The sequence below is a fragment of the Hydra viridissima genome, unplaced genomic scaffold (genome assembly GCF_058129835.1).
Source record: "Hydra viridissima isolate aposymbiotic clone 2 unplaced genomic scaffold, HvirCarnegie_v1 scaffold_10, whole genome shotgun sequence".
NCBI lineage: Eukaryota > Metazoa > Cnidaria > Hydrozoa > Anthoathecata > Hydridae > Hydra > Hydra viridissima.
The window spans coordinates 1,385,908-1,398,954 of NW_028324309.1; the positions used below are offsets into that span (position 1 = coordinate 1,385,908).

General features: G+C 27.6%; 1 protein-coding gene across 1 annotated transcript in view; it reads left to right on the forward strand.

The window, feature by feature from the left end:
• Window positions 1-13,047, forward strand: part of LOC145193572 (5-oxoprolinase-like) — a 30,554-nt gene that overhangs the window by 9,570 nt on the left and 7,937 nt on the right. Inside the window, exons 13-33 of the mRNA XM_090065458.1 lie at window positions 1,906-1,960; window positions 2,375-2,462; window positions 3,627-3,847; window positions 4,421-4,509; window positions 5,050-5,131; window positions 5,248-5,332; window positions 6,880-7,074; window positions 7,202-7,314; window positions 7,422-7,485; window positions 9,543-9,596; window positions 9,933-9,982; window positions 10,133-10,169; window positions 10,480-10,590; window positions 10,677-10,778; window positions 10,923-11,004; window positions 11,103-11,195; window positions 11,299-11,408; window positions 11,530-11,604; window positions 11,691-11,747; window positions 12,002-12,091; window positions 12,815-12,949. Of these exons, the coding sequence (XP_089921584.1) occupies window positions 1,906-1,960; window positions 2,375-2,462; window positions 3,627-3,847; window positions 4,421-4,509; window positions 5,050-5,131; window positions 5,248-5,332; window positions 6,880-7,074; window positions 7,202-7,314; window positions 7,422-7,485; window positions 9,543-9,596; window positions 9,933-9,982; window positions 10,133-10,169; window positions 10,480-10,590; window positions 10,677-10,778; window positions 10,923-11,004; window positions 11,103-11,195; window positions 11,299-11,408; window positions 11,530-11,604; window positions 11,691-11,747; window positions 12,002-12,091; window positions 12,815-12,949 (1,988 nt within the window). The remainder of the gene's footprint in view (window positions 1-1,905; window positions 1,961-2,374; window positions 2,463-3,626; window positions 3,848-4,420; window positions 4,510-5,049; window positions 5,132-5,247; window positions 5,333-6,879; window positions 7,075-7,201; window positions 7,315-7,421; window positions 7,486-9,542; window positions 9,597-9,932; window positions 9,983-10,132; window positions 10,170-10,479; window positions 10,591-10,676; window positions 10,779-10,922; window positions 11,005-11,102; window positions 11,196-11,298; window positions 11,409-11,529; window positions 11,605-11,690; window positions 11,748-12,001; window positions 12,092-12,814; window positions 12,950-13,047) is intronic.

Consider the following 13,047-nt stretch of genomic DNA (forward strand, 5'->3'; position numbering starts at 1 on the left):
GACTAAATATATGCCCAAATTTTATGATTTAGGTGTATGTTTAGCCTAAGGCTTGCATGAACCACAACCCAAATCATTTGTTGAAGCTCTCTATCTTCAAGGGATGGAACTCTATATTGTTGATTACATCAGAACCATATGCTCAGAGTTCAGATTGGTTTTAGTTGGGTTGTTAGCATTAGTTGGATTGTTACAGTTTTTTTTTTTCCTTCAATTGCAATATTCACTTTTGTATAGCATACAGATGCTTTATCTGGCTAAAATATATTTGGCATCAGAACCATGTAGGAGAATGTGTGGTTTAGACATGCCACTTGATGAAATCCCCATCTAGACAATATACAGTTATCTGAGTAATATCTGCATTTACTTGACCTATTCTTGACTGTTTAAACACAAAAATCTCCAACTACAACCAGATAGTTGCTTACTTTTCTTATTTGTAATGTAATGTTTGTAATGTTTGTGCTTGATCTGTATTTTTTAGTTGTATTTTGGTTATTGGTGTTTCCTGACACATAAATTGTCTTGATTAAGCAGTTGGAGAAATTATTTGTCTAATTCTCATTAAATTTTGATTAGATTGATACTACATAATGTATTGACATATGTCTCAGTTAATGATGCTTTGTAATCATCTAAGGTAAGGGAGAGCCCATTCTTTTTCCACCTTGTACCCCCTGGTGACACCTTTTGCTATGAGGAATTTTTGTTAATTGCATCTAACCTTTTTTTAAAATTTTTGTCAGTATCACAGGTTTGTGATTTCAGATTTTTTTTTTAAAGTAGTAGTTCAACTTTTATCATGCAAACAAACTTTATTGCATGATTATTGCATGCTGCAAAATTAAGACTATTCCATACTGCATAATTAAGTTTAAAGTTTGGTCTGGTATTTATGCATGGACCATTAATACTCAGCTATATGCCAAAAGTTGTGTTGTTTGAACTGCTGCTTTCCAACAGTACTGAATGTTAGGCTACTAATGCTTCACTAATTAAAGCATTAGTAAATGAGATTTGTTATTTACAGACTTACAAAAAAAAACTTTTATAAGTTTAGCATATTTAAAAGATAATTAATTTTCTTTCAACAAAATTCTAATTGTAGTTGTAATATTGAAACGCTATTTTTTTAAAATTGATTTTACATTTTTAAGGATAGAAAACATTGTGAAAAATCTTTTGTTTTGATTTGGCCAATTTATCAGATGTAGCTTAAAACTAAATCTACATCCTCAATCAAAAAAGTTTGTTTTTAGAACATTATTCACTGTTCACCAAAGCACATACTGCAATTTACAAAAAAAAAAAAAGATATTATTTCAATACAAAAAATATCGATTTAAAGGAAATATAGTCTAAGCACTAATATGCAAGATGGATATATATTGACACAACAATATAACAAACAAACAAAAAAAAAAAGACTACAGAAACTCTAAAACTTAAGGAACTTTTAACACTAAAATAAAAATTTTAAAAAGAAAAAGCATATAAAAGATCAGTAGACTTGATAAGTTTATAACTTTGAGTTTGTTTTATTTATGACTAGACAGTTTGAATCTCCAAATACAATTCTTCAGCATTTCTGAACCTTTGCCACCTTTTTTGGGTGTTTCACATTTCCTGGAGTGTATATTGTTTTGTTTTTTTTTGTTTGTTGATTGGCTTTCTCACATTTCGTTTGCCATCTGAATCCTTTAGGTGCAGCCATCAAATTTCTAAATCAGTGATCAGCGATCTGCAATCAGACGCTATCATACTTTTTTTTTGGTATAAATCACGGTATAATGCAGTGTAATAACTCAAATCTTTTATTCAGTACTTTGGTAATTCATTTGTTTTAAGAATGCAATACAATTTAAATCAATTTGTGAAATGTTTCTTTTTTTTTTTTTATAGATGGATATTTGGCAGTAACTGATGCAAATCTTGTTCTAGGAAGAATACTCCCTGAGTAAGTTTAGGAAGAATACTCCCTGAGTAAAAACGATTTCTGATAACAAAACCAAGTTCATTTTCTGAACAAAACCAAGTTCATTTTCTGAACAAAACCAAGTTCATTTTCTGAACAAAAACCAAGTTCATTTTCTGAACAAAACCAAGTTCATTTTCTGAACAAAACCAAGTTCAGTTTTTGTTCATTTTCTTTTTTTTGTACTTCAGATTTTAACTTGTTTAATATTTTTCTTTTAAATGTTTATGTTAATTTATTCAAATTTATTCAAATTTATTAATATTTATTCAAATAAATGTTAATTTATTCAAATTTATTAAGATTTATTCAAATACTAATTCAACTCAAGATTGGTTATTATCTAATACCTAGCTCTTTTCAAAGAAAAATAACGTTTTATAATCATATAATTAGGTTTTTCCCTCATATTTTTGGTCCTGGTCAAAATGAACCGTTAGATAGAGAAGGAGCCTACAAAGCTTTTCAAGAGCTATCAAAAGAAGTAAGAGAATATTGTTTATAATTGTTGAACATTGAAAAAATCTTATAAAACTGAAGTTCTATAAGATAGTCTTTTTATCTTTATTTTTTACTAAAGTTTTTTTTTGCTTTTAAAAAAAAAAAAAAGAAAAAAATTCTTAGCAATAAATATATATAATAAAAATAAATATATATAATAATAAATATAGAACATTTAACATAACACAAGTACTTAACATAGTAATTAAATTAATTAGTTAACAAATAGTTTAGGTTAATAGTTTAAGATAATTCTGTGATTGCATGATGTAAATAATAGTTGTCTACAAATATAAGATTGTTTACTTAAAATATGTATTTTCATTAGAATTTTTATTAAGATAAATGACCATGAAATTGCATCAATGCTTTTTTTTTTTTTTTTTAAAACAACTGAACTTTGAACTTTGAACTCTTTCTTTATTTCAGCTTTTTTTTTTTTGTTTATCATTTGTAAAAAAAAAACATTAAATTCTAAATCAACATGTTAAATTATCTAAATTAATATTATTAATATCTAAATTAACAATTAACATGTATGTACAACATTAATAACAATGCTTATATATACAAATTTTAAGTGCATTGCATTATCAAAGTTTAGTTTTGAATTGAGTACAAGTAAAAAACTGATGATTCAAATTGAATTTAAGTTTTTTAAAATTCCAGAAATGTTAATAAATATGTAAATATTGAAATAAATATTAAAAAACTCTGTAATAAAGAATCTTTTTTTTTGGTTAGGGGGAGGTTTAAACATGGCCACCGAGAGAAATTTCGGGCCCCGGGGAAGTTTTCTTAAGGGGCCCTCATTATGATCAATTACATACTCAGGACCAAAAGAAGCGTGCTCTGGTCATTCTAAATGAAAAATAAAAGTTAATTAAATCTTTTAAAAGTCAAAACTATTTAAATATTTTAAAAATTACTTTAAAAAATTGTTTGTACACATGCGGGGCCACGGAAATCTTCCCTGTCCACCCCCACCCCCCCTCTTGGCGGCCATGGGTTTAAATATTTCTTGATGTTCAGAATTTTACTAAGCTTTTATTAAAACTTTAACAACAAAATGAATTCACTTCAATATAAAATTTCCATGCTCCTAACTCATGCACTTAAATGTACAAGTACAAATTGCTCTGTTTAGATTCATGCATTTGATTGTTCGCACAACAAATCTGTAGAAGAAATAGCAATGGGTTTCATTACTATTGCAGTTGAAGCCATGTGCAAACCAATTCGTGTTTTAACTGAGGCTCGTGGTTATGATACATCTAAACATATTCTTGCTTCATTTGGTGGAGCTGGTGGTCAACATGCCTGTGCAATTGCTAAAGCTTTGGGAATGTCAACTATATTTATTCATAAGTATATTCAAATTTGTATTTCTTTTTAAATAAAAACATTTCTTTTGCAGTTATTAAATAGTTAGGTACAATTACTATGGTTATGATTGAAGAGATTAAATTCGATTACTTCGAAAATTTATTTGAAAATTCTGTTAAATAATCAACTTGACATAAACTTCAATGTGAAGTAATATTAAATTCAAAGAAAAAGATAAAAATTTTTTTATATTTTTATTGCAACTGATAAAAACCTGATAAAAATTTAATTCTCAGTTGTTTTATCAGAACGAAATGCAATTTTACTTTTTTCTCAATAAAAATGTTTGTAGTTTAAAAAGAACAACTTTTCTTTGTGTTGTGTTGATTATTTAAGTAACCTTTGTTGAGCTTTATTGCGATTTTTTTCTTGATTTGTTGCAATTTTTTTCAAAGTTTTGTAATTTGCTTTTGGTTTGAAAAAAAGGTTGAAAACTGTTTTTTTTTTTTGCTAACTATTGTGTTTTAAATGTTTGTAAATGATTATATTATCTTTGTGTTTTACTTATAATATATTGAATAATGTTTGAAGCAAAAAAATTAACTTGATCACTAGACACTCTGGTCTATTGTCAGCATATGGTATAGCTCTTGCAAATGTCTCCTGTGAAAAGCAAGAGTCTTCAGCTTATTTATATGAAAAAGGTTTTTGTTCTTTGTTTTTTTTGTTTACATATTTTATTTATTTCATACTTCTAATTTTTTTATATATTGTCTTAAACTTGATTAACTGCAGTGCATAGTGTTTATTACTCCTGGATACACTTTCCGATATGCTATCTACTTCTCTAAAGCAGATATTATGTAAAGTATTTCTAATCATCCTTACCTGATGTTCCCTAGATTATTACCTTAATTGATCTTTCTAACCAGACTACAATGGTTGAGATAGACATTGTAATGGTTATGTTACTGCACTTTTTAAAACAATTTCACAAAAAAACTTTTTCTCAGTTAAAAATCTTAAGTTCAAAAACAATTATTCAGAATAAAAATATGTTCAATTGAAAAACAGGATTGTATCACACAGTAAACAGCCTATTGTACTTGAACTAGTAGAGACTGAATAACAGAGATTAAATCTCACTTGGTGTGCCAGACGGTAATAGTTTTGTGGAGTATTTGTTAAATTGAAGTTACTTGAAGGAGATGAAACTCAAACAAAAAGTAATCTTTTTCTCGTAGCCAATTTTCATGCAATTGAAGAAAGAATTGAAGCTCTGTGCAAATTATGTGAAAAGGATCTTACTGCTCATGGTTTCTCAAAGTATTTTATTTTTACCGGAGTAAATCTATGTTTATAGTATTGTAGTTAACATTTTAATGTAGTGTTTTGGCGGTGTCCTTAATCAATAATGGCTTTTTATTGAATTCAATTTAAAGGGAGAGTTTAGTTTTTGAACCACAACTGAACATGAAGTATGTTGGAACAAGCGTTGCAATACTCGTTTCCACAGCTGACCTCCAGGTCTTTTTTTTTTTAAATTGATTTTTGTTTTAACATTGATTAAGTTTCAGTTGAAATTTAATAGAAGTTTTTGAAATTTTAATTTTACATTTTAAGTGATTTTCTGTGCAGGATTTTGGTAAAATACAAAGAATTTTATTAGATATTATGTACAAGGGAACTTTTAGAACCAAACTAAAGATTCATCATTTGTTAACTTTAAATTATATGCAATATTTTCTAGTAACCTTCCCACTGATATTCCTGTTGCTTGTAAAATTAATGCACTCACTTTTGGCTGAAATATCTCATAATGTTTAAAAGAAAAGGAAGTGGCATTAACACTTCACAACAGTTCACTAAAAACATCAGTCAGTAGTTAGTGATTGGTTGTAGTATAAATAATTATCCACTTAAAGGAAATTAATTCTCTAGTATAATTGTGCATATATGTATAATTTTTGCACAGTTTTAAATTTACACGTTAACCTTCACCAAGTTGTGAAATATTCACTCAAATTTGATTTTGTAAGAAACACATGTAAAATGTCTTTTGTTTATCAGCTCATTTTGTTTCTTTGTTTCTTTTGTTTGTTTGTTGTTTTTTTTAAATCTTAAATTAGCACATGTTGTTTTTTTTAAATCTTAATTTAGCACATGGTAAAATAAGATTTCCTAAATCATTCTTTTGCTTTTTTCTTTGTTTGACTAAAAGAAAAAAAAAAAGTCAAAGAAAACACCATTTGGCTGTTTACTCTTGGTCACTAATAATGTCAGTAGTGTTGAATATATGAAATTACCCTTTCTTCTAGAATTCAGTAATGAAGCAGAGTAATAGAGGATACTATAAAATAAAACATCAAGTGTTGGGTATGACAAAGAAGAAACTGGCCATTTATGTTGAGTCAGAAAAAATATGAAAGAAATACTGGCATATATAAATATTGGCCAATATGTTCATATTTAAATTTGCACATCTATCAAAGTTATTCTCATTTCTCAACACTCCTCTCTAACACATTTATACTTTATCAATTAGAGAAGTGTTTTTAATTTTATCAATTAGAGAAGCATTTTTAATTTTATCAATTAGAGAAGCGTTTTTAATTTTGACTGTAGAATCTAGTTTGATGTTGATATTAGTAAGGTTATCATCTTCAGCAGTTAATAAAATGGATGGCTATTGAAATGTTAATGGCAGATTTTAATACCCACAGTAGTAGTATTTGATACCCACAGTAGTAGTATTTGATACCCATGATAGTAGGATTTGATACCCATGATAGTAGGATTTGATACCCACGATAGTAGGATTTGTAACATTTAAGTGAGTTAATGAGTCTATGACATCTTGTGACAATCAACAATTTTTAAATTGTGTAATTTCATTAAAACAATCTTTTTTTTTAATCTTTTTTTTTTAACTTTTCAATAATTAAAACAATCTTTTACTTAATATTTAAATAAAATAATAGTTTAATTAAATTTGTTTGTTTGTATTCTGATCTAAGTCTAAAGTTTTAACATTAAGTTCTTTTTAAAGAAAATTTTTTTTTTTTTTTTTGCAGAACTCTGAAATCTCTGACTTTAAATATGGAGATTTTGAGGCTGCATTCCTGAAGAGGTACAAAAGGGAATTTGGTTTTGTCATTGAAGCCAAATCAATTATTGTAGATGACATAATTGTTAAAGGTATTGCAAAATCTGAAGTTCCACAAGAGCAAGAAATAATAATGGCTACTACCCCTCCTAAGATTGAGAAAGTTTGTTCTTAAGTTTATTGAATTCTTGTTATTTTGAAATAACTAATGTTTTTAAAGTATGTTTATGGAAAAAGATAATATAGTTTTTGTCCGAAGTATTTCTGTTATCATATAGAAATTTGTTTAGGTTGTGCAATGTTACTTAGATAATGTGTTCGTTGATACAAAAGTTTATTTGCTAAGCAATCTCACATATGGTCACACAGTGGAAGGACCTGCTATAATTATTGACCAAAATTGGTAATCATGAATATATCTCTTATTTTATTCTTTTTATTTAAATGTGCCTTTATTTTTTGTTCAAAGCTTTATTTTTTTCACTTGAATTTTGTTGACTGCATTTTTAGTACAATCTTAGTAGAATCAGACTGTACAGCGAGTATTACTAAATATGGTGATATCGAAATTAAAGTAAGTCAGTCAACAGCTCCATCTCTTTTATATAGAAATTTTTAAAGTTTTTTTAAATGGATTATTTGTGTTTTTTTTTTTTCCAATAAATTTTGAGAGTTGTAATGAAAATCTAGAACTATGTTTATCATAAAATGCAAGTATTGCATAATATAATACAAGAGTTATCTCATAATTAAAAAAAAGAATTATATCATACAAGCTGGGGTGCCTGGCTTTGCTCAGGGAGTTGGTATGAGATTGTGTGGTAGTTGAATAAAAGGATTAACTTTAAAATATGAGGTAAAAAATTTTTATTAAAAAAGTATATTCTAACTATTTACAATACTTGTTTATAAGCAACATTTTTCAATTTGTTATCCAGTGTATATATTTACAAATTTTTCAAATTTCCTACTTGAAAGCAAGCTACGTATAGTTGACCATGAAAGAAACAGTCTTTGGAATTGATGCCACAATATTTTAAAGTTTGTCTTTACGCTTTATTAATTATAAAAAACTATAGGCTTACAATTACCCCTTACAATTACCCCTAACCATTACTGAATCTTGTGGAAGCAGTTGAATATCCAGAATCTCTTATACAATTACCACTTGTGTAAACTATAGATTGGAAGTTGCAGTCTTTTAAATTGGAATGACATTTTAGTAGAGATCACTTTTATTCTGAGGGAAAAATGCTGTGTATACTTTACCCTTTACAGTCATAAATTCAGCTTTGATGATATTATTTGATAGCTGTTTGACAATCATCTTTGTCCATTACATACTTTTGGTGAGTTCAGTCAAAAATTTTCAGTCAAAGACAGTGATTGACAGTGTGATTTATCCTCTATTTATTATATTTATTATATTTTACTTATTTTATTATTTTATTATATTTTTTATCCTTTGGATGGGAAAAAACATAATTGATTTTATCTCTGTTTTGATGAAAGTGGCACAAAAAAAAGGAATCTCATTCATGTAACAAAATCACTGAATTTCTTTGCATTGCAATATTGGCAAATGTTATCCTTTTTTTGAGATGTTTATGCTTATTGTATTCTTTTATAATGTTTTAGTTTAACTTCTTAGGTTGTAATGTTTACCTGTTGATGTTTGATACCAACGGTAGTAAGATTTGATACCCACGGTAGTAAGATTTGATACCTACGGTAGTAAGATTTGATACCCACGGTTGTATACTTCTTTTAAGTTTATATTCTTATGAGTGACTTGAGTTTGCAGTCTTTTATCATAAGATTATGTCACAATTTTTGATTCTTCATTTTATTGATCGTCATGTTCTCTGTTTTTCACAGTACTCATTCTTGTTTGTAATTGTTCCTCACGCTCTTCAACTGTTTTGTTTTTTTACTGTACTTTTTGTTTCCATTGTTTTGGTTCAGAACAAGCAAGATCCCATCCTCTTCTAAGTTTGGGTATTGTATAAAACATAAATCAAAACTTTAAGTTAAAAAATACATTAAGTTCTCACTTTGTCTACTCACACTTCACTGTTTGTTTTTATTCACTTTTTTACTACTTTAGAATTTTCACTTTTTTTTTTGATTCTTCCCTTTGACACTGATAATAAACTGACATTTGAATCCTGAACAAATCTTGTTTACATACCCCCACCAATGGGTAGTCCCAACCATACAAAAAAGGCTTCAAATGGTTCACAATGTTCCAAAACATTTCGCAACGTTCAAGTGTGTTCTTGAATGTTCTACAACGATTTAGGATGCTCCCGAATGTTCCAGAACATCCTGGAACATTCTGGATTATTGTGCAATGCTCTTGAATACTCTCATATGCTGTGTTCTGTTCTAGAAATTTCTAGAGGGAAAAACTTCCAGCCCTTACATCTTCAACAGTGGATGGGCGATAGAGAGCTACCACACCATATAACTCCCTTAATTATATAAAGACTGGTATTTAAGTTTTAGTGGAAGGGACATAGTGCACCTTCTTTTTCAATATATATATTGATTAAAATGTGTTTATCATAATAAAATAAAAGAATTGTATCATAATAAAAATGAGTTACATTTTCATTTTAATTTCTTCAGGTGTTAAGTGGCAAGGTTAATAAAGTTGTTGGAACTACACTTGACCGGATCCAGGTTCCTTAATTATTTTCATTTCTTTTTTAATTACTTTATACTTTTGTTGTTCATATTTATAATCTGCTGTGTAATGTGTTGATTTAGCCTTAACTCATTATTATTTAACTCAACATTATCTTGACTTTACCTTGTTGTCGTTCACATTGGTGATAAAAAAAATTGTGTTTTTTTTTTTTATTTCTCACATTTAAAGAATAATATAGCTAAATGATAATTCTTTAAAAGTGAGAAAAAATATATATATATATTCATTTTTAAATGTTTTAATTAATGCATGTCATAATTAAATTATTAAATGTATTTATAATTTTTATTTTAACTTGGTTTTTTCAGTTGTCAATTTTCTCTCATCGTTTCATGAGTACTGCAGAACAAATGGGAAGGTGTGTTTCTAACAAAATTATTTTCTTTTAAAATCTGGTTCTCTAACAATTGAAAAATATGTTAAATATATTGAAAATAAAAAATTTATGATAATCATTTTCATTTGTTTACTTAAATTCTCATGCTATATTTCCATTTTTATTTTGAAGAGTGTTGCAAAGAACATCTTTATCTACAAATATTAAGGTAAAAATTCTTACAATGTAGTTGTTTTTTAACTTAACAAAAATACTTGCAATATAGTAATTTTTTTTCCTCCAGTATTTAGCCTTACAAATTTATCTTATGAACCACTAGAATTTCTTAGAAATTTATTTATTTTTAGAATAATCTTTCGTAGAAATTTTTGACAATGGTACTGCCTAACAAGTTTTACTGCCTAACAAGTTTTAGAACACTGCTATTCTTTTTGTGCTATTCCCTAAAATGAATTTATAAAGTGACAACTAAAAATTTGATATCTTTAATTAGTTATAATTATGGTAAATTTGTCTAGGAGCGTTTAGACTTTTCTTGTGCAATGTTCGGTTCTGATGGAGGACTTGTTGCAAATGCACCTCACATACCTGTACATCTCGGTGCTATGCAAGAAACTATTAAATATCAGGTAGAGTTTAATGAAAATGGATAGTTCAAAACGTTTAAAGCATTTTTATTTACCTAGTGTTGATAATTTTCCTTTATGGCTTAAAGATTAAAATGCTTGGTGACAGTTTGAAAGAAGGTGATGTGTTGCTAAGTAATCATCCATCAGCTGGAGGAACTCATCTTCCTGATCTGACTGTCATCACACCAGTAAGTGTAAAGCTTCATAAAACTTAATGATTCTTTATGATTTTTATGTTTTGTACTTTTGAATTTTTTTAGTCATAAATTATCATATATTATCAATTTATTAGGTTTTTGAGACATGGACATTGTTACTTTTATTTTACTCAGGTATTTTACAGCGGTGTTGAAAAACCTGTTTTTTTTGTTGCATCTCGTGGTCATCATGCTGATATTGGTGGAACAACTCCTGGTTTGTAGTGTTAATTATACTAATCATTGTTTTTTTATTATTGTTATATTTTTTAATCTCTAATTCTTTTTCATCTTATGTTCCTTTACATGAAAAAGGATCAATGCCACCAAACTCAAAGACCATTTTTGAAGAAGGTGCTGTTTTTAAAAGCTTCAGGATTGTACAAAATGGAGTTTTCCAGGAAGAATGTAAGAAGTTACATTAATAACGTTGCATTAACTATAATTGACATAACTTTTTCATCTCATGAATAACATTTTGATTGTTTGTTTTTTTTTTCATTTTATTTAGCTTTAAAAGAAGCACTTTTTGCTCCAAAACAATATCCCGGTTGCTCTGGCACCCGAAATCTCAAAGATAATATCTCTGATCTAAAGGCACAGATCGCTGCTAATAATAAGGTCTACATATATCCACAGTTCGTAGTTCGTATTGCTTCTGCTGAATTCTATTCTACTTCAGAAAGAAAAAAAAAATTTTCAAAAACTTTTTAAAGCTTTACAAATGTAATTTTTATTGCAGGGCATCCTTCTTATAAAAAATTTAATTGATGAGTATGGACTTGAGGTTGTTCAAGCTTATATGAGTTATATACAGGTAAGTGAGATTTTAAAAAATACTTCTCAACCTTTATCAGCTTGTTGCATTCCTAATATTCTTTTTTTTTTTTTTTCTTTCATTAGAAAAATGCTGAGGATGTTGTACGTGAAATGCTGAAAGATATTGCTTGTGCCACCAGGGTGGGCATTTTTATTTTATGAGTTTATTGATAATAAAAAAGTTAGTATATTTTTTATTCAATTCTTGCAAATTTTTTAAGTTATTTTTTGGAGAGAATAAAGAAATATTGTCTAATTTTTAATTCCAGTTCAGGGGGTTTAGTTTGCAGAGCATTAAACAAAAAACACCTTTTAGTTGTTTTTAAAAGAAATATTATTTAGTGTGATTAGGGTTACATTTTGTTAGCTTTTTTTTTAAATTAATTTAATTTTAGCTCAAGACAGGCAAAACTATTCTTGAATCCTGTGACTGCATGGATGATGGATCACCTATCAATCTTACTGTTACCATTAGTGAAGAACAGGTAGCTGGACTAGATTTTTGTCATTGATGTTGTGATTTCAACTTGTTATACTTGATATTCTATCATTCTATTTTTAAAGCTTGTGCTCTTACCACTCTATAGAATAATTATCCTTGTTTGAACTCTTCTTTCATGACCAGATAACTGATCTTCACAAATTATCCTTCTCTATTTAAATTCGTTTTTAATTTCAGTTTTCACCTTCTCTCTTCTTCTTTTTTTTTATTTTTTATTTCTTTTTTTACTTAATTCATAATTATTTTAAGTATTTTGTTAAGACAGTTTACCTTGATATTATTTTTTTTGCAATTTTTTAAGCTGTTGCAATCTCTTCAACAGTTATAACTAATATTAATTTTTAGCACCAATAATACACTATTGACTTTTCTACCATTCAGATTTTGTTAAGATTTTGATAAAAATTCATTTTTTTTTTTTTTTGCAACTATAGTTATGGAGTTCTGTAGGTAGAAATATTTTTTTTACTGTTTTTCAATCCAAAATTCCTTTTCAAAGGTTTTCTATTTTAAGCAACAATTTTTATGTTCCATATAATCGAAAAAAAAAAACAAAACAAAAAAAAAACAATAAGAGTATAACTAACGTTTAAATGTAACCTTTGTATGTGATAACACATTTTTAAGCAAATGTTTTTTTTAAAATTTATCTTACTTTATCAATTTAAACACAGAAATTTATCTTACTTTATCGATTTAAACACAGGGTTCTGCAAAATTTGATTTTACTGGAACTGGCCCTCAAGTATATGGTAACTGCAATGCTCCTCGAGCTGTGGCATATTCAGCTCTTATTTACTGTATTAGGTGTATGATTGGTAAAGATATTCCTTTAAACCAGGTACGTTATAGAAACTTCGTAAAAAAATGATCTTTTTAAATTTTAGTATTGTAAATATAACTAGAAATGGGCTAAGTGCACATGATTTTTTTGAGAAA